Source organism: Suhomyces tanzawaensis (assembly GCF_001661415.1).
Source record: "Suhomyces tanzawaensis NRRL Y-17324 unplaced genomic scaffold CANTAscaffold_4, whole genome shotgun sequence".
NCBI classification, from domain to species: Eukaryota; Fungi; Ascomycota; class Pichiomycetes; order Serinales; family Debaryomycetaceae; genus Suhomyces; species Suhomyces tanzawaensis.
In genome coordinates this window covers 1,058,885-1,086,136 of record NW_017963639.1, presented here as the reverse complement: position 1 = coordinate 1,086,136, position 27,252 = coordinate 1,058,885, and the positions used below count along the sequence as shown (strand labels likewise).

Below are 27,252 nucleotides of genomic sequence, written 5' to 3'. Positions count from 1 at the left end.
TGATGCATGGTTTCAGCGCAAAATATTGACGTGCCCATGCATCATTTCAGCCTTGCGAAATTAAGCGGCTATTCCGATGCTTCCGTTGCATCGTTTGTCCGTATTTATTCGCCTGGTGGAGATATGAGGCGGGCAAGGCTAGCAATATTTTGCAGTGGTACCCTCCACCTACTCCATCACAAAAATGCAAGTCTGAAAAGTTAGACCTTAAAATGTCACATTAGGATGCCCACCTAATGCAACATATAATCTGGGCTAGATACGAAATCTAACAGAGTCAATTATGCACCTATCTGTACATTCACAGGCGCAACTCAACCTCACTGCTCAAAAATAATTATACAGAGTGATATGTACATTTTCTATGCGAACGCAGGCGAGCTTGGACGCAGCCCCGCTCTGTTAGGAGAGACCTCGGACTCACGAATTCATTGTATGCCCCACAGCCTGCCAAAACCCCAACCTTATCTCATGCTCACCCATGTCCCTTCGCTCCTCCACATGTAAAAGATTTCAGGTATTTTGAGCCATGTGAGTGACAAAATAATATCGGTTAAGAAGCCAAGTTCTGAGTACAGCGTTACAATCCACTACCCCTGAATAGGGTGGGCTATTTTGGGAAGTATTTACATGTAATTCGGATTAGGCGGAACCCAATTAGTGTCAAACGGCTTTAACCACACAGAGAATTGAGCCACGAGCACGGCATTGACCCAGAAATACGTTACAGATGTTGTAACGCAATTTAGTTCTAGAAGGAATTATTTTCCTATTTGTATAAAGTGCTAAATTTGACTATATTTTCAAAAAGATTTTCTATGAATTAAGATTTGTCTAGTCTGTAAAATAAAATGAGGTTAATACAACACCTCTTTCTTCAGGAAGACTTAGGCAAAACTCTCAGCAGACTCAAATGTGAAAAAATCCATCAAGGGAAAAACTTTTGAACAATTTTTTGCCCAAATTTTTTTCAAGTACACTGATCCTGTGTATATATTGCGGAAAATTCTTTTTTTAAGGGTGATGCGGTGGCTCAATGGTAGAGCTTTCGACTCCAAATCGAAAGGTTGCAGGTTCAATTCCTGTCCGTGTCAATTCCTTTTTATTTTTGAATGTCTAAATAATATAAACTTGCATTTGCTTAAAGGTAAAAATGGGACCCCTATTCACAAATCTTAGCATTACCACCTGGCACATGCATTAGATCCGAATTGTCCGCTGCAGCCGCATCCACCTTAAAATTTCTATTAGACGCAACAAGCCGCGCCTTCGACCAAACACTTGTTAGCCGTATTAGCCGTACAGTCCTTTATGGTTGTTCAAGCCGCAGCAAACAAGGCTTGTACGTTTTAGGTTCTAGCTGGTAATCGGAATCAGATGTTCGTGAAATTTTAGCTCAAGCACAAAGTACCCAGAGCCACGTGAGCCTGCCTTGTAGGATTCCGTCTTTATCTGCTAACGTGTCCAACAACCGTGAGCGTTAGACCTTTTGGAACTAAGGTGAAATTCGGCATATATTGTCTTCATGACTGCATTTGGAATTTTGCTGCTCAAATTATTCCCGGATGTTCCGGCAGAACGCTGGCCAAAGTCGAAAGGAAGTACTGGTCCCTATTTCCATGCTTGGCTCGTATTGCTCCTCACTTCAATAGGATCCTCTCAGGGAATTAAAATGATTTGGACGTAACTATATACTGTGTTGAATTTGTATCGAGGATTTGCCTGTTAAGTACAATAATCCTTTGTTCTCAGAAAAATAGTCAACTTCCCATAAAAAGATACTAGAACTGAATTCAAACAAATGCCAGAATGATTTGACTCGTTTGGAATCGGAGGTAGAATTTATCTGCCTTAGACTTACCAGTTCTTCAAACAGTTCAGTATCCAATTTAATAGAAGGATGAGTTGACACTATTGTCCTAAACTGAAAAGTGTCACTTTATCACTATTTTTGCAGAGGTAACCACAATAAATATGGGAAGTGTTCTCTAGGTGGATTTGGATACAACTTACCAAGGTGGTTCCAGATGCGGCCTCCTCACTACGATTTATTTGCTTTCTTGAGATTCAAGGGCATGTGGTCCAACGGTTGAAGTTCAGAGATGTCATTTTTTTAGACTACGAAGCACCTCAAGGAACAAAGTTCAAGGTGGTGCCAGATGAGTCGAGTGGTAAAGAATTATACGAATATTTGGTTTTCGAGGGATCTAATTAAGAACTCCTACTGGCACAGCACGTATTTAAGTAACAGATGGTGTTACTTCCAGATAATTACTGTTAAAGACTGCGATTCAATCAAATAAAGGTACCTAAAGTCAAAAGAAGAAATTATCATAATTGGCGGTTCTTTTTGTTGACTACATTTATTTCCAGATCTAATGCAATGAACACTTTAAGGAAGATATATAGTACACAATCGCTCAGAAAGGCTTGTGTTCAGGGATAAACTTTGATTCGTGCATAAAACCTGGAAGTTATTGATCTTCTGTTTCTTCTCAAATTCAACCGTTTTTTAAACGTTTTTGTAATTTTTTTGTTTTCAAGCCTTCATTTTTGACGTATGTGGACAAATTTCTATTTAGTACTCCTTTCACCAAAATATACCGTTAAAAGAAACAGCTGAACGTGGAAGATTACTCCATACATCCCAACAGCCATATTACCGCATTTTTTAATCTCCTGGCCCTCTGTCCACAGAAGTACCCTCAGTCGTATTTGTGACATCATCGCAGCATCTCGAAATCGGTCGCACTCTAAACTATCACCAAATCTCTCCATCTAACAACCACTACCATGGCGAAGAAACCAAAGCGTGTTGAGGAGCCTCCCAAGAAGGAGAAGACTAGGAAGTCCGTAAAGCCGGAGGAGCCTGTCGCAGACCCTCTGAAACCTACTAGAGGAAGAGTCATTGGTGATAACTTCGGGTGGACTGGAAAGTTACCGGCTACTCTTTTGAACGAATATGCCCAGAAGCAGAAGTGGGGCAGAGTGGAGTACGATATCTGGAACAACAAGTCAAGCAAGGGTCCCGGTCTCATGTGTACCGTGAGGCTTAGCTGGGTCAATCCCCGTACCAACGAGAACATTGTGGTGAGAATGACTCCCGATCTAGGCTTGTACAACCCCAAAGAAACCTCCAACGAGGCCCGGCATTTTGGAGCGACCTATGCTATGTTCAGGATCAATTTCATCAAGAACATGAAGATGGTCTTGCCCTCGGTGTTTGCAGACTATTGGGGGGATCTTGAGAAGGAAAGACAGCTGGTTTTGAAGGAGAACAAGCAAAAGCACGACAGGATCTACAATGCCAATCCTTTCGGGGTGGTACTCGAGGAAAGAGAAAGAACCGAGAAATTGGCCAAGGAAAAGCTAGTCCAGCAGCAAAATGAAATGAAAATCAAGAAGCCTACCATCAGTATCTCGACCAAAAAAGCGCCATCAGCAACCCCAGCAAGAACAGCTCCTCCTGTACATCTCGACAAGCTTCCCTCGTTCCCTCGTAAAGTTTGGGATAATGCTCCCTTTATAGACTTCCCATCAGACATCAGAACGTCCATCGAGCATTCCATCAGAAAGCACATAGACTGGATTTTACAAGATGAGATGAGGAACCCATTGGAGACCTCGGCTGATTCCAAGCAGTTTATGGAAACTCTCACTCAATTAGAGTTCAGAGAGTCTCACATAAGAGAGGCATTCAAGTATACTTCGACATTCACCGATGCACTTGAATGGTTATTGTTTCACTTGCCCGAGGATGACTTGCCCCGTCGTTTTGCCAAGACAGACAGAGACTCGGGAGTGTTGCTCAAAATCTCCAAGAACATCCAACAGGAGTATCTCTTGAAACGACTTAGACAATCAGGAGTAGACGAGGATGAGATTTTGAGCACGTTGGAGGAATGTGCCAACGATGAAGTCAAGACTTGTGTCAAGTTGACCAGAGACTTGTTGGGAGACGAAAATGAGATTACTGACAACGAAGACCCAGATTCACATGAACTTTGGGTGCAAGAAATAGAAGGGATCGAGCTCCTTGGTTCCAACAAAGTACAATTTGTCGAGGGATACGACCAGAAGGTTGCAGATATTTCCTTGAATGCAGAAAAACTACCCAAAGGAACCTTCAGCTTGAGAGTTTTCAAAAGTCCCCAATACCCAAACGATATGCCGGGCCTCCAGATCATCATTAATACTGTGAACCAGAAGCTAGCCGACTACATCAAGCTTTCCATAATCAAGCAGGTCGGAGAGTACCTAGTCAAAAACATGTTTGTTGGCGATTGCTTTATTTATTGCATAATAGAATGGTTGGAGCAAAATATTCATAAAGTCATAGATAATCCGGGTCCATTGATCGGTGAAGAATTAGTCACTAAAGAAATCTTGAGCAAAGTCGCTGGATCAAAAAGGGCTGGTAAGCAAGCGAAGTCAGGGACAAAGGTGCATAAGCTTTTACCAAAAGATATAGAAGAACTCAAAAAATCATACACTTCAAGATTGGCCACTTCCAAGATGAAGCAGTCATTATCACAAAGAAGCAAGTTGCCTGCATGGTCGAAGAAGGACCAGTTGGTTTCTGTGATCAATTCCAACCAGGTTACACTTGTGACTGGTGAAACAGGTTCAGGTAAGTCCACACAAATTGTGCAGTTCATCCTCGACGAGTTGAATGCCAGCGGAAACTTTGAGTCTAGAATTATCTGTACGCAGCCAAGACGTATTTCCACCATCGGGTTGGCCGAAAGAATCTCAGATGAGAGAATTGATCAAGTTGGTAAAGAAACTGGTTATATCATCAGAGGTGAGAACCGTACGTCTAAGGTGACCAGGCTTTCGTTCGTTACCACCGGTGTATTGTTGAGGATGTTACAGTCCTTCTTATCATCGGGTTCCAAAGATGCTTCACTCTTTGAGAATTTGGAATACATTTTCATCGATGAAGTCCACGAAAGATCTATTGATAGTGATTTCTTGTTGATCATCTTGAAAAATATTTTAGATAAGTTTCCAAATTTGAAGGTCATTTTAATGTCGGCAACGATTGATATTAGTACCTTCAAAAATTTCTTCAAGACACCTTTGAACCACATTCACATCGAGGGTAGAACGTTTCCAATTGAAGACCATTATCTAGATTCTATTCTTGAGGACTTGGATTACACTGTCCAGACTTCAGATGGTGAACTTATTAGGCCAAAGGCAACCTCAGCCTATTTCCAGAAGGGTAACTTGAATTACGACTTAGTTGCCAGGTTGTGTTTGAAAATAGATTCGTCACTTTCCCTGTCTGGCGATAAGGGATCAATTCTTATTTTTCTTCCTGGTATCATGGAGATCAATAGATGCATCCGGGAGATTGAGAATCTCTTCCGAAAACAGAGCCAGGAAGCTTGGTGTCTTCCCTTGCATTCGGCATTGTCGTCGGGTGATCAAAAGAAGGTATTTCAAAGCCCCAAGAACGGTGCTCGGAAAATCGTTGTATCTACCAATATTGCGGAAACCTCGATCACTATCCCAGATTGTGTTGTGGTCATAGACTCTGGTAGATCCAAAACTATCTTCTTCGATAATAAGATCAACACTACAAAGTTGGTGGAAAACTGGTGCTCCAAGGCAGAAATCGGGCAAAGGAGAGGTAGATCTGGTCGTATCACCAATGGTACCTGCTACCACTTGTACACCAAAGACAGCCAGGACCTGATGTTGGCACAACCCATTCCAGAAATCAAGAGAACTAGACTTGAAAACTTGTACTTGATTGTTAAATCGATGGGTATTAGCAACGTGGAAAACTTTTTGAATCAGGGCTTAGATGCTCCTGACCTGTCGTCTCTTGGCAAGTCCAAGAAGTTCCTTAGTGATATCGGGGCCTTGGACCACGAGCAGTTGACTCATCTTGGTAAATACTTGTCGTTTTTGCCCACCGATCTTCAGAGTGGAAAGCTATTGATTTTTGGATGCATTTTTGGTTGTTTGGACACCTGTCTTACGTTGGCAGCCATCAGTTCGACTGGTTCGCCTATCATGAACAATTTCGAAATGAGGGACCGGATCAAGCAGATTAAGAGTAAATTTTCAGCAGGCAATGGTGATTTGATAGCCATGGTTAACGCATTCAACGAATATGAACAGTCAGGAAACTCAAAGAAGTTTTTGCAGGAAAACTGCTTGTCGTACTTGACCATCAAGGAAATCAAGTCCACACGGATGCAGTACATATCCATCCTCCAGGACCTTGGTTTTGTGCCCACCGGATACAAGAACGACCCTGCCCTCAACAGAAACAACACCAACTACGTGATCATCCGCTCGATTATCACCGGGGCCTACTATCCCCAGATTGCACAGGTGCAGTTTCCGGACCCCAAGTTCTTTAAGTCGTTGGCTGGTGCTGTTGCTGTGGATCCGGATGCAAAAAAAAATAAGTATTGGTTGCGAAATGACAGCTACAAGGTGGGAGACCAGGACCAGTATCCTGCCACCCGTGCATTCATGCACCCATCATCTGTCAACTTCTCCAGCAAGGAGGTCGATGCCTCCTTCAGCCAGGACATTCTTGATAGGGTAACTGACGAAAATGGCGAAATCGACTATGAAGCTGCTCGCAAGTTGTACGACCTCACCCCCCAGACCAAGAAGACCGATCTTGCAGCCAAGGCTCCCTTCATGGTGTACCGAGACTCCAACCATACTGATAAGTTTTACCTCCGGGAGGTGACTCCTACCTCTACGCTTGCCACCTTGCTCTTCGGAGGCGACATTGAGTATGACTTGGTTGCAACCAAATCGTGCCCTGGCGTGGTGGTGGACCGGTGGTTGCCTGTGAGGACCTGGTGCAAGAATGCCGTGCTTATCAAGCGGTTGCGGAAGCTTCTAGACGGGTTCATTGACGAGAAGTTGTCGCAGCCCCATTTGGAGGCCAACCAGGACGTGTTGCGGATTGTGGAGCGGGCATTGAACGTATAGAGAGAAGAAACGTAGATAGATTACAAAATAAATATTGCACGAATAGTATCACAGTTCACAATGTACGGTAGATGGGATATTTGACGAATAGGAGACCAGTTAAGCGATTACTGCAATGGGCATAAGCAACCCAGACAATGACATGGCTGCGAAAATACTAGCAATAGCACAATTACGACAAGATCAAAACAGATGTCTCCGACACTGACGGGCCATACTGGGTGCAAATGGAAAAACCTCTTTGCAATGAATGACTGCCAAAATGTATGTATTCTCGTCGCTAGTGACAAACATAATTTTTGATAGATCAGTGCCACCGAATAACCATTTGTGTTACGAACAACTACTAGTTCTGGTGCTATCGTTTTGTTGTATTGAAAAAAAACCCATGAATCATTGCCAAACGAAGGGAATCTTCCAGCAAAATTGTTATTCGACATTTGCCATGATTAGGACACCTATCTAGGAATACCGCATTTGCAACCTAACGATGGGAGTACTGCTCTAGAGTAACTGTGCATATGTGCAATGCCTGCAATAAATAGTGAAAATCGAGATCTTTTATTGCGGTCTAGTATCCACTCTCTATTGTCGTACAATAAGAGTGTCGTTTTATTCACAGTTACCATAATCTATATTCCAAAATTGGTTTGTTGCATTGTCTTTTCATGAGAGCTATGCCATGAAATTAACACAATTAGAGACTCCACTGAGACTAGATTAGAAGAATTGATTCTATAACATTGTATTTTCCATTAGCTAGAAGAACTATGTCTATCAAATAATTTAAAATCACCAAAATTGAGATCATATATCCGTAAACTTTTTAATTACAATCACAATTTTTTATAGAGCAAATTCATTGTAATTATTGCCGTTCCTAATTTAGGCTCAAGCCATGGCCAGCTATAATTTTGAATAATCTTTATCTGGTTTATTATTAATGGTAATTAGTATCTATTTACGATCACGGTATGCAGCGTTGGGGTACATTACAATGTCCCATACCATGACCATTTAATTCCTACTATTGTCCTGGGATCTGCAACACGACCATCCAAATCTGGTTTAGATTCTTCGGTGCAGTGCTCATGTCATCCGATTACTAATGTTATCACGTGCTACGGCATCAACTGGACCCACCACTGTAACCCCGAACGGCACTCCATCCCATGCAGCCCCGTGTAGATCGTCCTGACCACGTATCGGTGCTTCCAGCCACAGCCTGTACCCCTAACTCTTCCTGCTAGACTTCAATCCCCCTGGTTTCCGTACATTCAGTCTCCAAACTACGAATCATGGGCACCAAACAGGACCCAAAGTCCGATGCCCTTCTTGATTCCGACTCCTCGAGAGGCTCCTACGGATCGATTGGACCCAGTAACGACCAGGTCCCTTCAGATGTGCTGGTGCTCCCCAAAATCATTCAGGAAACCGTGGACTTGACGGATGACCCGTCTATCCAGGTGTTCACCTTTCGTTACGTGCTTCTCTCCACGTTGTTCATCATCCCTGGAGCTCTCATCGACACCATCAACTCGTACCGCACCACCTCTGCTGCCTACTCCATTTTCTTTGTGCAAATTGCCTGCCATTGGCTCGGAAAATGGCTTGCAAAAGTGCTTCCTCACAGAAGAGTCGAGGCTTTTGGCTTCGGTTTCGACCTCAATCCTGGTCCCTGGTCCATCAAGGAAACTGTCATGGTCACCATCACTGCCAACAGTGGTGCTACGGGCAATTTGGCTACCAACGCAGTGTCTTTGGCTGAGTTGTACTTCGACGAAACAGTCCATCCAGCCACTGCCATTCTGTTCATGCTTTCAATTGTGTTTGTAGGGTACTCGTATGCAGCCATTGCCAAAGGCTTCTTGCTCTACGATCCTCAGCTTCCCTGGCCTGGTGCCTTAATGCAAACTGCCCTTTTCCAGACCCAGGCAAAGTCCGATACTGACTCGAGAGACGGCTCCAGACAGATGCGTGTATTCTTCATGGTTATGACAGGAATCACCATGTGGCAGTTTTTCCCCGAGTTTCTCTTCCCACTCACCTCGTCGTTGGCAGTGTTGTGCTGGATGGCACCCTACAACGAAACAGTCAATTTTATCGGCTCTGGTATGGGAGGCATGGGGGTGTTGAATCTCTCGCTCGACTGGGCCAACATAACCTCGTCTATCATGTTATATCCGTACTGGATCCAGGTGATCAAGTTCGTGGCTTTCGTTTTGGGAGCATGGATTATGATTCCTCTCGTCAAATGGGGCAATTTGGGCACTTTTGAGCACGGATTGATGTCAAACAGCCTCTTCCTTTCCAACGGAACACGGTACCCTGTGGACGAGCTCCTCACGGCCAATTTGACCTTGAACACCACCGCCTACCAACACTATGGACCCGTAAATTTGGGGGCCCAAAGAGCCTGGAACATGTTCTTTGACTACGCAGCGTACGTCAGTGGCATTGTGTGGTTGGTTCTCTTTGGCTACGACAAGTTCCGGGTCTCCTACAATAATTTTAAAACCAAGACCGTGTTCTCGGATCGTCTCAACAAGTTGAATGCTTGCTACGAAGAGGTGCCTCGCCTGTGGTACGTGGTGTTGTTTGCCATATCGTTTATGACGTTGATGGTCATCTTCCTTTCAGGCCAGATGTTCATGCCTTGGTGGTGTGTGCTTGTTGCTCTCATGATGGGCTCGGTGATCGTCACACCATTGGCGTGGCTCTACGCCCTTTCCAACTTCCAATTGGCCATCGGGACTTTCAACGAGTTGGTATACGGCTACATGATCCAAAACTACCACTACAAGCACCCAGCAGGAGCGTTGGTATTTGGTTCTGTGGCAGGTAATGCCTGGTACCGTGCCCAGCACCATTTGCATTGTATGAGGCTTGGATTCTACAACCACATACCTCCCAAGGCAGTGTTTTTCTCCCAGTTATATGGCGAATTGATAGGTGTTCCTATCAACTACTTGGGGCTCCGATGGGTGTTGAGCACCAAAAAAGAGTACTTGAACGGAACCAAGATCGACCCTCTCCACCAATGGACAGGACAAAGCATCCAGGCCATGCACACCAACGCCATCCAATACGTGGTGCTCGGTCCTTCCATCCTCTTTTCGCGCTATCCTTTGCTTCCGTATGGGTTTGCGCTCGGACTTTTTGCACCCATCGCATTATTCATGTTGCATAAGAAATATCCTAATTCCAGGATGAATTTTGACTTGTGGAACACCACTGTGTTTTTCTCCAGCATGAGCACCTTCTACGGTAACCTTTCGACGGGTCATCTCTCCAAGTTCATTGGCGGAACGGTTGCCATGTTCTGGGGGTTCAGATACAGGCATGACGTGTGGAAGAAGTACAATTACATCCTTGCTGCTGCATTAGACACTGGTTACAACTTAGCAATTCTTCTTATCTTTTTGCTCTTTTCGTGGGGTAAGCAGGTCGACATGCCGCATTGGTGGGGAAATAACGAGAAGAGCGTGGAAAGATGCTTTGCCATGTAATTTTTGTATTTATAGAAATAGAGAAGATAGAGTAACAACACGTATGTGTATTGAAATGTATAATTAGGATTAATCATCGTGATTGAGAATAGAGAAAAAAAATCCTAACTGAATTCTATTTAGATGGAAACCAAAATCTAAGATTCAGTGCAAGAATGGCTCAGAAAACCCCGGGACTAAAAGAGTCAGATAAGGGAGGAAAAAATATAGAACAGAGAGCGATGTGAACAAATCATGTTGATTTATATGGGAACCGATAAGGAAATTATACTAAATTGAGAGATTGTTCACAATACTGAAAAATTGATATGAATGGAAAGCAGATTAGCATTAATACATTTGGGAAGAAAGGAATTCATAAAACGGAGAGTAGTTCAAGACTTAACGCCACTAACTAGATATCTTGGGTTCAGATAAAGACATAAAGTGTAAAAATATCGTAGTACTGATCACCAACATTGATGTATTTGGGATCAGTTAAGAAAGAAAATCATATTCAACAGAGATTACGCTTTAAATATTCTAGCGTTTATGTGCGACTTATCCTAATATATGTTAAGATAATGAAGTGGAAAAAACGACCTCTCCGAGCCCCAATTTACAAGGGTATAAGCTGAATAATTTCCTAGTTTATAGAATAGCCGATAATGTACTTTTCATAGCTGCAATACGTGTACTTCAGAACTACTGGTAAATTTTGCACCCCAAATTGTAGCTCACGTGCTCCAAGTCACATGCGCAACTCTCATTCACGTAAATTTTCTGGATAAACAACTCCTTTACTATCACAGATATGAGTGGCAATAGCAGTACTGGCTCGTCGTCGCAAGGCAAGGTCATCAATATCCAGCCTAGCCAGGCCAGTGTGTTGGTCCAGGCCCTCAAAAAAGAAATGGAACTTGCAAAAGCAGCTGGAAATGACAAGGAAAAGGCAAAGGTCCACTACGCCAAAGCGGAGAAAATCAACCAGATTTTACTCAATTATCAAGCACAGCAAAAGGCCCGCCAAGAGCTGCAGGGATCGCAAGTTGGATCCCCCATTGATCCCACATCTGGTACGAATTCGGGTGTACCAAGCGCACAACCCTCAGCGATGAATTCTCCAAAGATACAATCACAGCTGCCCAATCCTTTGAGCGACACAACATCCGCAGGAGGCAACGGCAATGGAAACGGAAAGAGCTCAGTAATCACAGTACAGAAATTGAACCAAGTCAAGACCACCTTGGAGCAATTAGCTCAAAGCATAAAGCAATTGGAAGAATCCAAAGTAGGAGAGACCAATCAACAAAAAATTGAAACGGCAGACAAGGAAATTGCCAAATTAAGGCCCAAGTTGGCCCAGTTCCAGAAGATCGCTCAATATTTCAAAAACGACTTGGCCAATCAAAGCAAAAGCAACTCTTCCTCCCCAGTGTCTACTCCCACCCCAGGATCCACCCAGGATATACATCAGAACGCAGCCAAGCCAGCAAGCAGGATGAACACAGACGTCGATGCAACCCAACAAGACATACACAAACAAGCAATGAGAACAAACTCCACTCCTAACTTTTCACAAATGAGTGTCCCTGGATCCGGTCTAGGCTCAGCACCAAAGCCAGGGATTCCTGCCGCATTGAACAAACCAAAGCCCGTGGGAATTCCTTCCAGCATATCTGGATTCACTCGTACTACCCCTACAGGTATACTGTCAGGACCAATCCAGACTGGAATGAGAGGGTCCCCTCTCACCACCAAGCCCCTCATAGGTGGAAGCAGACCAGTGTTATCTGGCGGAATAGGGAGCAGCTTGGGTTATTCCTTGAGTTCCCCATCCATCACTAGAATGCCCTACGAATATTCTCATATAACACCCACAAGTATCCCAGATAATTCCGGAAGAGTACTCACTAAGAGAAGACTCGCGGAGTTGGCCAACACCATAGGTGCAACAGAGGGTGACAGCAAGACTACTATAGACAACGATGTTGAGGATTTGTTGCTTGACTTGGCAGATGAATTCGTCTCCTCAGTCACTGGGTTTGCTTGCAAGATTGCCAAGCATCGTAAGGTAGACAAGGTGGACTTGAAAGATTTTCAGCTTCATCTCGAAAGAAATTGGAACATCCAAATTCCAGGAATTACTCTGGACGACGTTAAGCCCCCAAGAAGATGGCAACCCACGTCCGAGTATTCTGAGAGACAGGCAGAGGTTGATGCTACCAAGCCAAGTAGTAGTGGGAAATGAACAGGTATGTATGATTATAGAAATAATTGAACGAACTACATAAGAATAAGAATGATTAGTTATCGGTCGGAGAAGTGGACAGTAGTACCTAAAATGGTGAATCAAACTCTCACCAACAATTGTATTGTGCGTTATTTAGAGTTAGCAAGATTTGGGGGATTACCTTTTTAATTTGTAAGTGCCAGCACTAAGCAAGATCTTGTTTTCATCCACCAACCAATCGAGAAAGTCCTCAAGTTGCGAGTCCTTTAGTGTGGTTAAATCCATCTTTTCTTTGGGAACTGTTAATTTCAACAAGCTCTTTATTCTTTCAAAGGACAACGAAGTTATATTCTCCAAAATTGTATTCAAATGGGGCCAAAGAACAATCAACTCGTGTTCTTTATTGCCCACACTTTCTGTCGAAGCGGCTGAAATAGATGGGATACTGTTTCCTGTTTCCTCAAACGGGATATCTTCTTCATCATCGTTAATTATGTACAACGTTCTGGTAAGCTCAAGTAACACGTTTTCACCCACCCAAAAACTCAAGCATTTCGAAACGTCGTACTGGCTCATGTTCAACTTGTTTGCAATGGAGTCAACTGAAAGCTCATTTTCCTCTTCATCAAATAGTGATATCACAGCTGCTTTGTCCGGACTGACTTCAAAGTACATAGTCCTATTCTTAAACTTCAAGTTCAATTTGACCAAGCCTAGATTTGGTACAAACTTCAAATTGCGGCCTCTTTTGAGTTTGGAGAATTTACTATTGTAGTCGTCGAACTTGTTTTGGATAAGTTCTGGAACACGTAGTTCTTTGCTTTCCAAACTGGTCCAATAAAGATGGGACAATATTGAAGAGTGAAAGCGAGGATTGGAAGAGCCGGTCGGTAAGATTTCGTTAATGATTTTACTTTCTTGGATATCTCTGATCATGATGTCCAACATGGTGAATTCTCCCTTTCCAAATCTGGTCTTGAGGAGGTCCAAATGTTCTTCAATCTCAGAAACATCATAGTTATGCAATTGCAACAACTTTTCTCCAAATAACTTGGTGAACTCATCAATAAATATATCTTTTGAGTCGAAGATCGATATCAAAGATTCAATAATATCACTCACCTTACCTTTCTTAAAATCTGGCAATGCATCTATTGGATCAGGAATCCAATGAAGGTCCAAACCATCTTCAATGTTCGTAGATTCACTTGTGTAAGTAGACTTATTCCTTTTAGTAGCTCGCAATTCCCGTGCTAAGCCTAATTTTGCTTCGTCATTTTCATCCAAGAGACCGTGAACAAGCTTGATTATAATATCTTCTCTGGTCTTCAAGTACCGTCTGATTGGACGAACTACCTTGTCGAGCAAAACTCCCTTAGGGTCTATGATCAAAAAGGAATTAATAGTCTTGGTGTAGGTTGTTATCACATCAATAGTATTTGAACCCGAGTGGAGTAGGTGGGAATGTGATAAGTCTATGAAGGTTTCCACCAATTTGGATCTTTGGTATGATTGTGTCTTGAGAGAATAATTTGCTAGATTTTCAAAACTGGTCAAGTTCGTTACATCGTTAATTAAGTTGTGGGTTTGGCTTATGTCATGATGACTGCGATCATTGTAGTGGTCGTGGTTATATTTGATCAGTAAGCATTGGTATAGTTCATCGAGGGCAATCCTACTGGATGGGAAACTCACAACCAATTCGAATATCTCCTTGATTCTCAATGACACAAGTTCATCGTATGCTATTTTGATCAACTCGTACAAGTAAGCATTGTTTATTTCGTCTGCAAGGCCCGAGTCGGTGGAATAAGCAACGATCACTGAAAAATTGGAGTAGACTTCGCTTTGGATAAACTGACTGATTTGGTGGAGCAAAGCGACGTCCCAAACACGCGAGCAGTTGAGAGCCACATACTTCTGGATTTTCTGGATCGAGAGTCGGATCAAGATGTAGTTGACTTCGTTGGTCATATTTAGCGACGAGAGAGTGGTGATGACGTCTATGAGGGTCTTGGAGGGATTGTGTGAGTTCTTGTGCGTGGTGGGAGATTCCAAGAGGGGAGTGACGAGACAACTACTCAAGTAGTCTCGTAACAAGCCCAAGAAGCGGGAGTTAGAGTGGCTTCCGATGAGATGGGTCTGGAACAACGCGTTCAAGTTACGCTGGAACAAGTTCTTCACCAAACGGCTTAGGTGCAACTGGGCAATGCATCCATTGTAGTAGTCAAGAACCAAGCGGATAAGCGTGTAGTAGTCCATGAATTCGAAATCGTCAAGGCTGGTGGTGGAAAAGAAGCGATGGAATTCACGATTGATAGAGTTGATGTACAACCTGACGAACTCCTGCTGGCTGGAGTCGTCCTTGAGGCACGATCTGATGGCTGAGCGAAGTCGCTGGGATGGTGCTATGGTGGACTTGTGCGAGCTGTTGTGCCTCTGCTTACTTTGAGCTGCCAAATCGCTGGGGAAGTAGGGACTCAACCAGTTGAGTAGGTAGTGGATGTCATTGTCAATGTCTGACTGGTTCTGGGGAAGGTCCTGAAGCGTTGGCCTGGGGAGGATGGAGTTGATGACGTTCGCGGGAAGGGACATGGCTGGATTGTGGAAATGGTTTTTAGGTAGCTGGCGAGGAGGATGTTGATGGTGCGATTGCAATGACTCTAGTTCTTGTTCGAGGAAAGATCAATGGGAAATAGTTAGGATGCAGGTGAATCTCAGGATCAATTGGTGTATTGGTGCAATTGGAATGTCAATGGAGACCTGGTAATTCAGGATATCTTAAGCAACTAGTGTCACTTCTGATGTAGGATGCAATTGAGTAGGAAATTGTCTAACAATAACAGTAGCCTAAGGTAACCAGTGACTGGGATTGTGATGAGGACAATTGGTTGAATTTTACCACGAGAAGTAACAAACACCCACAATAATGGATGAGAGTGTCTTCCAATAATCTTCCAGAGTCAGTGACGCTTCTAGGAACTTCTCTAGTGAGTAGTTAGGGCAGTTCAGAAGAATGCTCAAGTATCTCTCTAGTCACAGAGGCTGCTTCCAGAAATCTTGTTTAGTAAGTGAGTTAGGACAGTTCAGGGGTGTTTCTGCCTGTTTCTCTTTGTCAGCAGAGTCTTCGTCCAGTATCTCTCTAGTACCACTCCTGTACTGGTATAGTTCTTGTTTATAGTTCTATCTTCTCTAACCGCGTCTAGAAGTACCGCTACGATTTCCCCAAATAGTTCTGACGAGCCGAAATCAAATAACCACCTCAATGAGTGACAGTCTGCCGCAGAATGAACGACCTTTCAGTGCTGAAGTACGGATGTGCAACAACATCCACCACCAGAAATTGCAGTGCGATCTGATGATATCGCGACCTGCACACAACCCGATTTCAATTCACCAGATCCAGATCTGACTTCTACCACCACCACCTGCTCTGACTATCTCTACCACCACCACCACCAATGGTAAGTAGCGGCCACGCCGAATACAGAATCACTTACTAACGCCACAGCCCAGATACTCCAGAGCAACCCTCCAACAGCAGTTCGTGGAGATCACAAACACAAATGTGCCCACGGCTACCAAGTACTTGGAGCTCCACGAGTATAACCTCAACAAGGCTATCGACGGATACCTCAGCGCAGCCACCAGCACGTCTAAGAAACTGTCCAGAGCCAAGCCAGACCCCAAAATCGCCGCAATTTTTGATAAGTACAAGGACGCCAGCGACCCAGACAAGATCGACATCAACGGCACGTTGCAGTACCTCGAGGACTTGGGCATCGAACCAGAAGATCCGTTGAGCTTGACACTAGCATACTTTCTCCACAGCCCCAGCGTGGGAGTATTCTTGAAGAGCGAATTCCTCGCCAGATGGAACGGAAAGGCCTCCGACTTGCCTGGCATGAGCAAGTACATCAAGACGTTCCACGAGAACACCATCCACAGCACCAAGGACCAGGACGGGGACGAGGATTTCCACAAGTTGTACGACTTCACTTTTGGCTTCTTGATGGAGTTGGAAAACCAGAAGTTGTTGGACTACGAATTGGCCATAGAATACTGGAAGCTCTTGTTGCCCATAGTGATATCCGTGAGTGGAGCTGACACAGATACAGTGGAGCACATCAACAAGCGAACCCAGCAGTGGTACGACTTCGTCTCCAACGAGTATACCAGGGCCTTTTCTAAAGATAGCTGGTCCATGTTTTATTTGTTCTTCAAGGAAATCGTGGTGTCTGATCCCGTTGGATTCAAGGACTATGACGAGATGGCAGCGTGGCCCAGCGTGATGGACGAATACATCGAGTACTTGAAGGAAAATGAATTGTTGAATGAACCGCAATAATTTATTCAGAGCAATAATTTCAGGTCCAAGCATTACTGAATTAGCTCCAAGCATTATTTGAACTGATTCCATGACGGGTAATATTCCCGAACCTGGCAGATCATGATCCAGCACTACAGAACCGCCAGAGCCACCACGGGTGCCAATAGACCACTCAGATGGATCACGCGATGCATCGCACGTGCCGCACTATCGACCATCTCATCTTCGCCTACTATAACGTATTAAGTGCTAGCTCGCTAGCTCATTTATTAGCATATATCAGTAACTCGACCAGTCAATTACCTTAGCAGAATTGAACATCATCCCATCATTAATTAAGCAAACTATCTATACTGGACTTTCTCAACGCCAATAAAGTCTTTGAGGCATCTTGATCAGATAATTTGGTGTCTTCGTATTCACTCGAAGGAGTGCGGCTTTCGTGGCCAAACACAATTGTAGTATTAAGAGGCTTGGATTTGAAAAGCTTTTTCTTCGGAGGCTCACAGATTTGCGCAGACAGGTTTATGGCTGGGTCTGGCAACGAAAACTTGTTGTCTCCCGGTTTCTGGCTCTTGCTGAGCTTTGAAGACAATAATGGAGTGGAAAACGCTGATTTGATGGGGTTGGTGAGGGGGGAGGTTGCGTTGGAGTGGAGTAATATGGTGTGAGGGGAAATTGGAAGCGACGCCTTTCTAGCCTCCGACGATACCGTCGATGAGTATTTGTTGAGCATGGTTAGTATGGGAGCCATGTCGGGAGTGATTTCTGGAGAGAGAAGCTGGCTAGTGGGATCCGAAGTGATATCCAACGACTTGGACTTCTGTTTCTGTTGATGGAGTTCCAGATCGTCTTCAGCGTCCACCAGGGATAATTCGTGGTTTTCGGCTTCCTCGTGGATGGTGCCAAACTCGTAGTTTTTGCGGGATTCCTCGCTGGAAGGCGACTCGTTGAAGGTGTCGATCTCGTTCAACAAGTCCTTGAAGTTGAACTCCTTGTCGATGTTTCTATATTGGTTGACGTCAAGAGGAACCTTAGCAAAGCCAAGATCAAATTCGGGAGAGTCCTGCGATCCCTGCAACAACTCGTTCTGTTTTTGAATCACATGGTGCAAGTAGAGGATATACTCCACCGAAGCCTTCAAGATGGTCAACTTGTACATGCCATCGATCTTGTTGCCATTGTTGTTGGAGGTGGAAGACTGTTTGTTGTTGGGCTTAATGGTGGGGCTGTTGATGTTGGAAACTGGCGAGGTGGAGCGGCATGCCGGGATGAGGTACTTCAAGGCCTCAAACTCGCGGTTGATTTTTATCCGCCGGCGCTTCTCGATGATGGAGTGCAACTGCTTTGTCTCGTGCTTGCGCTTGGCCAATTCTTCAGAGTCCACGTTGGCCAGAGATCTTCTTCTCTTCTTCTTTTGCAGCAGGAGCGACGACGAGGTGTTGGCGATGATGTCCAAGCCGTCCTTGTCCTTGGCCTCACTCAAGTAGTCGTTGGTCAATATCTCGTAGTTGTGGTCATCGGAGTCGAGCTCCTTGTTGAGCTGGATGATGGTGGTCTTAAGGACCGGAGGGTTGGGTAAGATGGTCATGGTTGGGTGGTGCCTGCTGCTACCGGCAAACGTGCATAATATATACACACCACCCACGTTCGATCAATTGACGTAAAAATAAACGTGCCTGGCCATGTGTCACACGACATGTGGGTGGTTGGGGGTGGTACAGCTGGCAGCCGATAGTATTAGGCGATTTTGTGGCACTGTCCCACGTGTGACAAATTGATTAGATAGCGAGGGCACGGGCGGGCTGCGGGGCTTGGGGCTGCAGTTAGTGCTTGGCTAACTGGGGCATTTCACGTGGCCAGCCCCGATCGGGAAGCCTGGCCTGGGCGACGCAGTTCTTGGTAGACACTGGCATGCACTGTGGAGGTGTTTGAATGGGATGGCCTACCTGCATGTAACTGGGTAGCCCATGTGGATCTATTTTCCTGAGTCTCACGAGACAGGCCCCGTGGGCCTCGTGCGAGTGTAGCGCCCCATCACGTGGGCACGGCTGAGATGGATCGAGGTGGGTGGTCGTGAAGGGGTAGACTGGTGGGGAAAAGGGTGATCTGGTGTGTGAGGACTTGTAACATGCTATCGAAGTGTAGCACCATGTCCAGTCCAATGGTAGTCCGAAACATCCCTGCTGCCATACTCTAGCCAGTTCGCGGTGACCGGGTAAGTGATTCATAGTGCCGTTTGGTACCAGGGTGGTCCCTCTGCCCATCGATAGAGCTACTTGGTACCGGCATTGGCGCCATTTGCTAGTTTAGCGCCATTTTCCCTTTAATAGTTCCTTTTGCTCGTCTTGGTCCTAAGGCGGTACGCCGTAGTGGCAGCGCGTAGGCCCACTAGCACTAGCGATTCCAAACTCCATGAGTTCGGTCTGTAGAGTGATGGAGACGACTCTGAGTGGTGGAGGCAGCAGTAGTCTAGGAGGGATTTGACACGAACAGGCGGGGTCAGTGTACTTATCATTAGTAGAGTGGAAGTAATAGCCGTACAATTATGAGAAACACTGCGAAGTTTGCCACTAATTTTTGCTGCAAAAGCAGACCAGAAGTTGGTCCTTGTACCAGCCATGTTTTGGAACAGCCACTTGAAGCTCAATTAGGCGTTAATGACAGGAGACCCTGTAGCAACAGCTGCGGTGGAATTCATTTGCTGACAAGCTGATAGTAAAATGGATGAAGCACGTGAAGAACCGCAACATGTAGCTCTATGTATACGGATAAGACCTGGCGGCTCGCTGAGCCGATGAAGGAAGCATGGCCTTGGAGGGGTTTGACGATAATTGAACTAGGCATCGTGGTTCAACAGGTTTGGAACAATCTCGTTGCATTCATTTATGGCTTCTCCCAGCAGTCTCATGAGGGAACCTCTTGCACGAATTCCCACAGGGAGTCAAGCTACTCATGATCGCTGTTGGTCTGGTACTGGAGATACTACCAGTGGAACTTGTTGCATCAAATTCAGCTTCTATAGTTTCTGGAATGGAGTCAGAACTCCAGTGGTGTCCTCCGATTTTGGGTGGAAATCCAGGAATTTGGCACCCGTCGAGTCATAACTGGGATCATTTGGATATTCGATTCCAAAAATGATTTGGATCAAGGAAATTCTGGCAGCTCTAACATGTTGAGTACCTCTTAGCAACACCTCAGATCATAAATATTAGTATCTGAGAAGATTGCCCTTATACTATCACCCGGTCATGAACAACTCAAACAAGAGAAGGATANGAGGTCGCTTGCCTCCTCGAGGGACACCGAAGTGGATGTGCAGAAGCTTTTCGACCTTCAGCTCTTTGAGAATTCCAGACATATTGGACCTTCAATTGTGTTAATATTCTGGTGCCTATGTCGAATTTTTGAGTTACTCCTCCAGTCTTCGTCTCCTTGGAGTTCATCGACTATTCATTCTTATTACAGAACACGTTTCGAATCGTCTGTCTGCAGCACTTATAGCCCCATTTTCCATCTTCATAATAGCTCCCAAACACGGCAGTATGGTTCAAGTCGTACTTGTCCTCGGCATAGATGGTACGTTTTAATCCGTTGTGATCATTGTCTGAAATGGGAGTTTGGTCGATGCCGATCTCCTTGACCAGCGACCTTTCTGGTGCATTGGCGATTCCATACTTGTCCTTCAATGCCTGCTTCTTCAAGCTGGCCTCCATCAAGAGGTTATCCTTGTGCTGTTTTGCTTTGAGCATCATCAACGTAGGACTGGCCTCAACATTGAAATCAGGATTGGCCTCGGGAACTTCGTCCCCACCACCAACATCTGCCCGTGCTTGCTTCTTCTTCTTGTTGTCCTCCTCCCATGCAAATCGCTGCACTTCCGTCAAACTGATGCCATCATCTGCCTGTTTCCTGACAAACTCGGTGTCATCATTCAAGAAGCCCTTGGTCAAGTCCTTGGCCAACCTCGACTTGGGATCGTATTCGATGCGTATCTTGTTTCCAGGGTTGCTTGTGATGTTGTAGATGTACGAAGGTACATCTTGTCGGTCACGAATGGTTTGTTCTAACGGGTCTTCCTTGATGCTGGTACGTAAGTCTTTGCGATCCAACCCCAATTCCACCAACTCCAACTCATAGTCAGTGTCATCCGAGTCATAGCTCTCTCCTCCCTTTTGCTGCTGCTTCTTGCGCCTTTTCCTGTTCATGTCTTCCCAGTTTGCCAATACGGACTCCCATTGTTTCAGTTCATATCCATACCAACGGTCTCTTTTGGACACATAGTCCTCATTCTTCTTGACTCTGACTTCACCATTGCCATCGAACTCATCTTGGATTCCTTGCCCTGCCTTGGCTTCACTATAGTCGATGATCTCTTCGGGGTTCTTCCTTTGATGAGCAAGGTAATCATCCTCTTTGTCGGTGGTTCCGCCTTGATACCACGGCTTGGCGGCGATGTACTTTGGAATGTACGGATTTACCTCGCCTTTCTTCAATTCCGACGGGTGCTGGGGTCTATCATCACCATTTTGCATCTTTGGATAGGATGGTGGTGTATTCACTATTGAGAGATGTGGGTTGGTAACAGCTTACGTAATACCTGAAGTGATGATACTTAGTAAAAGAGAAGGTTGTGATAACTCGGGAAATGTGTGTGAGTGATTTGTGCAGTAAGGTTGATGTTACTGAGAACATCACCATTTATGCTTTCAAATGAGAGTTCAATTGTTGTGGTGGAGTTCCATTGACACTGATAACATAAGGCGATAACCCGAATAGCCCTCATGAGTAAGAAGAATAAAGGCCTTTGGCCAGGTATAAGAGTCTCAGAAACAGCACATTGTGTTAAATATTGCTGAACAACTACGACGATGTAGTACTTTGGGATCTCTACTTTCCAAAGGGCAGATGACCTTTCAATGGGCATAGAATTCAAAATTTCTTTGGCTTAAGAACCTGGTAGAAAACTCCAATTGCACCAAACCAACTACATAGTTGCTTGCCTTCTAATTTGCATTACAATTGAGGATTCTTTGATGGAGTCTGGTCTTCTTGATGAATAGTGTCGATTATGAAATATTATCTGATTCCAAGAATTCTCTTAGTATCTTTATAATTATTTTCCGACCAGTCTCTCGTTGCCCCAGTCAGCGTAATTGTGGCCCCTCAGCTATATTAGCTGCTTGCTTAATTCACCACACCTCTCGCACCCATAAATTGAGTATTTCCATTCGCCCAGCTACATCTTCCTCTAAGTATTGTACATTATGCTATCTAATTAGAATCCGGTCCACTCTTCGTCACTGTCTTCGCCAGCTTCCTCCTCGTTCTCATCACCATCTTTTTCGTCTTGCTCATCTTGCTCTACCACTCCCCATGTCTTCAATCTAGAATCAGCCAAGACTTCCTTCTTGCACATATCTCTCAAAGTCTTTGTACGGGCCTCCTTGGCCAATCTGGCGAATGGTGCTGTCAACTCCGAAATAGGAACGTCCTCGGCAATTTCTCTCTTTCTGGTCACCAACTCCTCAATTTTGGAGTCGTAGTTCTTGTCACTAGCGTCGAGATCATCGATTTCCGACTGTAATTGGCTGAGCTCTTCAAACATCACAATCTCCAACTCATCAAGGTACACGTCACAGAAATGGTATGGGAGAGCTGCAGGAACGGACATATCTCCGCTCAATATGGTCTTGTTCAAAACAGAAACAAACTGGTCCAAAACCTTCTTCTTGGTGGCCACTCCCCAGTTGTTTTGTTTGATGAACTTGAAACTGTGTCTTAATACTCTTCTTATCAAAAGGTAGTATTTGTCTATTCTCCACTGATCGATCGCAGGCCATTCCTTGATGATGACAGCGCAGAAGGCCTCCAAAAATAATGCAAATTGGTCCACCGAGACCACGCCAGAGTAAAGCTGCCCCAAGCCCTCGGCCAATCTTTCTTGAGCCTTGGATCTGTCACAGAACCACATGGAGTAGTATAAACCTTTCCACAACTTTTCCATGTCCAAAAGGGAAAGTTTTTTCGAGGACTTTGAGGTGAGGTACCTCTTCAAGGACTCCAAGGCGGCCTCTCTAGTAGGCTTCTCGTTGGAGGCCAACTTCTTGACGAATGCAGACGTTTGAGACATGATGGTATTTGGGATAGAAGAGATGCTCAAAAAAATTCGATGAGGTAGATGGGCACGTGACATATACATAGAGGAAGGAATGAATGGCCCAGAGTTTGGCACGAAGCAACTGCTGGAGGAGCGTGGACGTCTCTACCCGTGTAGTATTTGTCGGTTTCTTCTTCGCTGCAACGCTATTTGTGTTTCCAGCTCAATTTGAGCTCTCTAGACCGGCTTTCTTGGGACAGAATTTCTTTAGGCCAACTTTTCTATCCTTAATAACATTTCTATGGCGAACAAGGCCAGCAAACCCCTGCCTTCCCTACGATTGTTCATATTACGTTTATTATACATACAAGATGGAGATACTAGGAGTCACATTGGAGATGTGGCACATGTCATGCTCCATGAGCAGACTGCGATCCCAGACCGCTGGGCCATGACCAACAGTTCCAACACGACATAGAAGCACCTTGATGATAGACAGATTCGTTTCTGAAAGAGACAGCATTGGCCTGGCCGAACGTCCACAAATTCGCCATTCACTATCCCAGTAACCAAAGTGGACAAAGCACGCTTAGACAATCAAGTATCTGACAGGAATGTGCAACAACTTGACAGCGTAGCCAACAACACCCATCATGATGAATCCAACACCAACAGCTCTGATGATCTTGAAGTATTCTATATGTTAGTAACGGAGTCAGTGGTGGAAACGAGCCGTGCTACGTACCTTTTCTGTCAGGCTTTTGGCACTTCTTGACGAAGGCACTGCCATCCTTGAAGAATTCGACTGGGACTTCTGTGAACTTTTCTAAACCTTCAGCAGCCATGATTATTGATGGTAAGTGGTGGGTGACTCGATGAAAAATGGACGACGTGTTGATAAGTGCACATGGTCACGTGCCGGTGAGGCGCGATTTGGTTTAGGCTCGGGGGAGAAGTATTTCAATGCCGAATTTGAAGACTTTGGGCAATTTACAGTGAAAGAGGACACAAGCTGTGACTCTTCTGGCAGCGCATGGTACCTTTATGATGGTTATCACCTGCTGTGGTAGGAAATTGCATGGTAATACTATAGTCAAGAAAATTNTTTTTCTCGGACTTATATCGCACCAGTCTGCCCGTATGCAAAAACTGCTACGATATTTACGAGACTCAACTATAACAAACTGAGTGTACCACGCAAAACGGAACTGGAAGCGCCAATGGTCATTGTAACATAGTCACAACGGAATTTATCCCGTGAACTAGTTAATTTTCCTTCATTTGGCCTAGAGTTCACGACTAGTTATAATTGTAGATTACCTAATCCATTATTAATTTTCACGTCCATCTAAGCTTCTGGGCAGTGTTCACTGATCATCCAATTCGTCCCAAGAACACGTCGTCGGCAGAATTACTCCTCCCATCAAGTGGATCTGCCATAGTTGGTAGCGCATCAGTTCTTCTAACATCCATAGTGAATGGCTCAGTCCCAGTCCACCCACTAAATCTCTAAGTGCTCGTGTATCCTGCACTGACAAGTTACCTTTACGCCCCTACGCAATCACTTACATATCTACACCACTATTCATAACTCTATCATTAACTTCATTACCAACTATATCAAATCCAAAAACCTGTCATCCTCGCCGTCGTTCTCGGCACTCAACTTTGCTATCACTTCTTCCCTTCTCTTTTCAAGCATTTCTCTATATTGCGGGTTCTTTTCATCCTTGAACCACTTGGTCAATTCTTCCTTCATGCTGGTGTCTATCGACCACTTGGCAATTAACGGCAAACAGTGGCCCCCATTGAGGGTCTTACACTTGAAATCCACGAACCTCTTGAGGGCATGGAGATACAAGCTGTAAATGGCATCGTCAACAGAGTTGACTGGATTCAAGTTGGCATTTCTCTTGTTGAAAGACCACTTGGATATTTTGTACAGCTCATATTGCTCTAATAAGGAGGTCAACACCTGGTAGTAGTTATCCTCTATTTTTTCCACTTCCAACTCCTCGTTTATGAAATCAAGATATCTCTTGTAAATGTATCTGGAGAACACTCCGTTATTCTGCTGATATAATCCCCATAATGCCGTGAAACTGTTGTGACGCTCACTTTGAATACCCTTGACAAATGTCAAGTATCCTGAATAATCAAAGTTGGCATTTTTCTGGACTTCCTTGAGACTAGGGGTGGCCTTGCCATACTTCTTACCCAAGTCCGAGCCTTGGATGTTTTGCAAGTAGTACTGTAACGCCTTCTTGGACTCGAAACGGGTGGTTATATCACTCCATTTAAATATGTCTTGCCAGAATGACTTTGACGATGGTCCAGAGATGTCTATGTTGTAGGCATCCTGGAATGTGTTGATGTATTTTAATGCGTCGAAAAACTTGCCGTTGAAGGCCAAGGAGATCATTACCGATTTGACGATAGAAATGTCTGGGTAGTTTGGATCATCTGGCGTTGGTTTTGTGAATCCAGCTGCCAATTTTCCGTCTGTGCCAATGCCCCATTTGGCCTCCACATAGTTCACAAGAGCAGTGACGTTCTTGGAGTATCCCATGGAATAGATCAAGGTGGTCACAAGATCGTTATTTATCACAATTTTGCTTGAATTCTGGCGGAGGTTGTAGCGAAGAAAATCCTTGTACAACGTTTCAAATGTGACCTCGTAGTTTATAGGACCTTGTCTTGGGTTGTAGTAGTTCGAGCTTGCCAAATCGGTCTCCTGAATGATCCAGTTGCTAGGGGAACCTCCAGCATACACCTGAAACTTCAATATCCACAATCTGTAGGTCATGTGGTCAATGGAATCGGCTCCAAACTGGGCCTCGAATCTTTGAAACCATTTGGAGGCCAAGTCGAGCTTCAAGTTGTGGAGCTCCATAAAAATCAAGTTTTCGTAGTCTGTGACCTTCAACTGGTACCCAGTCAAGTTGTCTGAGTCATAAAGGTCCAACTTCTTAGACTCACTGTAGATGCTTTCACTGGAGTTCGAGTAGATCAAGTTGCTGTAGAAGTCTCTGATTTTCATCACCAACTGTCTGGAGTGGACGAAATTCGGGTCTTGCTGGGACTTCTTCAACTTGTCTGTCAAGTTCAAGTTTTGTGCAGCCTTGAGAACGGGAGTGGTGATGGTATACTGATGCATAAGCGAAATTTGGTGGTTGATCACATGCTTGATCAAGAACGAGATTTCTTCTGGTGAAAGCACCGAAGTGATGGGCGTGGACGAAGAAACTGACCATTGTAGTAAAACATCCATCAAGGTGGAATATGACTGGTTCTCCACAAGCTTGTAGAGTTCTCGCTTGATGACGTGGTTTTGGACAGAAGAGACACAAGATGACTGGCTCAAGCTGAGGGACTTGACACTCAACGACGAAAGGTACGTCTCGGATGCAATTTGGGACAATATGTGCTTGACTTTGGATGCCTTTGATCCCACCAGTGCTGGGGCCTCCGTGTCTTGTATGAGGTCCTGTGTTATGGGGATGGACGTGGAAGACAAGCTACGGGAGTAGGACCTGAGCGCCTGGAGGCCTGACGGTCTTCTGGCGAGGTACGACATGGTGGTGGAGTAGTCTTGGTGGTGTAGTATGAAATAAAACTTTTCGGTTCCGAGACGTATTTGGGGTTACCCGGCAGTATGGTTGGTGCGACGGTTGAGGTTGCAGTTGCAAAATGCCACCGGCATTGTTAGTAGTACGGCCAATGTACTGAGAAAATAGTAGCACGAGCATCTCGCAGATGCGGGCTGGCTATTCATGAGCTGGAATTGGAGTATTTCACTCTTGAGATGGCTGAAAATGAAAAATGGTAAAAAGTGAGACTTCTCAGTGTGAGGTTTCTCAGTGAGAAAGACGACAGGCACCAGATCGATATTATTTAGATTGTCTCTTATTTCTTTCGTATACGCAGCACAAGTGATATGTTGGCGAACAGACTATCTGATCATTGACTACTTGAAATTGTGGCTAGAGTCGTGGGTGTTACAAGGAATTCATTGGTGTGGTGAGTGGTTGCAAAATAGCTATTATAGCTCAGTGGGTCTCACTGAAAATGCTCTGTCACTTACTGATAATTTCAATGGTGCTAGTGGAAAACCAATAACTGAGCAAGTACC

The 27,252-nt window shown here is 44.7% G+C and overlaps 12 protein-coding genes and 1 non-coding gene across 13 annotated transcripts; 6 read left to right on the top strand and 7 right to left on the bottom strand.

The window, feature by feature from the left end:
• Positions 1 to 1,022: 1,022 nt before the first annotated feature.
• Positions 1,023 to 1,094, top strand: CANTADRAFT_t140. The gene has a single exon. It is a non-coding gene; the product is annotated as a tRNA-Trp (tRNA).
• A 1,699-nt stretch (positions 1,095 to 2,793) lies between these two features.
• On the top strand, positions 2,794 to 6,969 carry CANTADRAFT_6481 (putative helicase; the record flags this gene model as incomplete). Its single annotated transcript, XM_020210902.1, has 1 exon — positions 2,794 to 6,969. One exon carries the CDS (start codon positions 2,794 to 2,796, stop codon positions 6,967 to 6,969), a length of 4,176 nt encoding a protein of 1,391 aa, XP_020064467.1.
• Positions 6,970 to 8,267: 1,298 nt separating this feature from the next.
• Positions 8,268 to 10,478, top strand: OPT7 (Opt7p; the record flags this gene model as incomplete). The annotated part of the gene is made up of 2 exons (XM_020211693.1): positions 8,268 to 8,290; positions 8,351 to 10,478. The coding sequence occupies 2 exons, from the start codon at positions 8,268 to 8,270 to the stop codon at positions 10,476 to 10,478; spliced, it is 2,151 nt and encodes a 716-aa protein (XP_020064466.1).
• Positions 10,479 to 11,269: 791 nt separating this feature from the next.
• On the top strand, positions 11,270 to 12,789 carry CANTADRAFT_26297 (uncharacterized protein; the record flags this gene model as incomplete). Its single annotated transcript, XM_020207728.1, has 1 exon — positions 11,270 to 12,789. A coding segment is annotated over one exon (1,439 nt), but the record flags the coding sequence as incomplete, so codon positions are not given.
• Positions 12,790 to 12,867: 78 nt separating this feature from the next.
• On the bottom strand, positions 12,868 to 15,285 carry CANTADRAFT_52231 (anaphase promoting complex subunit 2; the record flags this gene model as incomplete). Its single annotated transcript, XM_020210052.1, has 1 exon — positions 12,868 to 15,285. The coding sequence occupies one exon, from the start codon at positions 15,283 to 15,285 to the stop codon at positions 12,868 to 12,870; it is 2,418 nt and encodes an 805-aa protein (XP_020064464.1).
• A 384-nt stretch (positions 15,286 to 15,669) lies between these two features.
• CANTADRAFT_26296 (uncharacterized protein) lies at positions 15,670 to 15,929 on the top strand. The gene has a single exon (XM_020207727.1). The coding sequence runs from the start codon at positions 15,707 to 15,709 to the stop codon at positions 15,869 to 15,871; it is 165 nt and encodes a 54-aa protein (XP_020064463.1). The 5' UTR covers positions 15,670 to 15,706; the 3' UTR covers positions 15,872 to 15,929.
• A 26-nt stretch (positions 15,930 to 15,955) lies between these two features.
• Positions 15,956 to 17,038, top strand: CANTADRAFT_6477 (NEDD8 ligase; the record flags this gene model as incomplete). Its single annotated transcript, XM_020210901.1, has 2 exons — positions 15,956 to 16,000; positions 16,202 to 17,038. 2 exons carry the CDS (start codon positions 15,956 to 15,958, stop codon positions 17,036 to 17,038), a joined length of 882 nt encoding a protein of 293 aa, XP_020064462.1.
• Positions 17,039 to 17,351: 313 nt separating this feature from the next.
• Positions 17,352 to 18,611, bottom strand: TRY6 (Try6p; the record flags this gene model as incomplete). The annotated part of the gene is made up of 1 exon (XM_020210900.1): positions 17,352 to 18,611. One exon carries the CDS (start codon positions 18,609 to 18,611, stop codon positions 17,352 to 17,354), a length of 1,260 nt encoding a protein of 419 aa, XP_020064461.1.
• Positions 18,612 to 18,728: 117 nt separating this feature from the next.
• CANTADRAFT_253263 (uncharacterized protein) lies at positions 18,729 to 19,597 on the bottom strand. Its single transcript, XM_020207384.1, has one exon. The coding sequence runs from the start codon at positions 19,285 to 19,287 to the stop codon at positions 18,847 to 18,849; it is 441 nt and encodes a 146-aa protein (XP_020064460.1). The 5' UTR covers positions 19,288 to 19,597; the 3' UTR covers positions 18,729 to 18,846.
• Positions 19,598 to 20,469: 872 nt separating this feature from the next.
• SLU7 (mRNA splicing protein) lies at positions 20,470 to 21,555 on the bottom strand (the record flags this gene model as incomplete). Its single annotated transcript, XM_020210899.1, has 1 exon — positions 20,470 to 21,555. One exon carries the CDS (start codon positions 21,553 to 21,555, stop codon positions 20,470 to 20,472), a length of 1,086 nt encoding a protein of 361 aa, XP_020064459.1.
• Positions 21,556 to 22,258: 703 nt separating this feature from the next.
• CANTADRAFT_26294 (uncharacterized protein) lies at positions 22,259 to 23,172 on the bottom strand. The gene has a single exon (XM_020207726.1). It carries the CDS (start codon positions 23,151 to 23,153, stop codon positions 22,299 to 22,301), a length of 855 nt encoding a protein of 284 aa, XP_020064458.1. The 5' UTR covers positions 23,154 to 23,172; the 3' UTR covers positions 22,259 to 22,298.
• A 362-nt stretch (positions 23,173 to 23,534) lies between these two features.
• CANTADRAFT_95649 (translocon subunit) lies at positions 23,535 to 23,965 on the bottom strand (the record flags this gene model as incomplete). The annotated part of the gene is made up of 2 exons (XM_020211988.1): positions 23,535 to 23,816; positions 23,866 to 23,965. 2 exons carry the CDS (start codon positions 23,963 to 23,965, stop codon positions 23,710 to 23,712), a joined length of 207 nt encoding a protein of 68 aa, XP_020064457.1. The 3' UTR covers positions 23,535 to 23,709.
• A 692-nt stretch (positions 23,966 to 24,657) lies between these two features.
• Positions 24,658 to 26,708, bottom strand: CANTADRAFT_26293 (uncharacterized protein). Its single transcript, XM_020207725.1, has one exon. It carries the CDS (start codon positions 26,695 to 26,697, stop codon positions 24,736 to 24,738), a length of 1,962 nt encoding a protein of 653 aa, XP_020064456.1. The 5' UTR covers positions 26,698 to 26,708; the 3' UTR covers positions 24,658 to 24,735.
• Between the last annotated feature and the right edge of the window lie 544 nt (positions 26,709 to 27,252).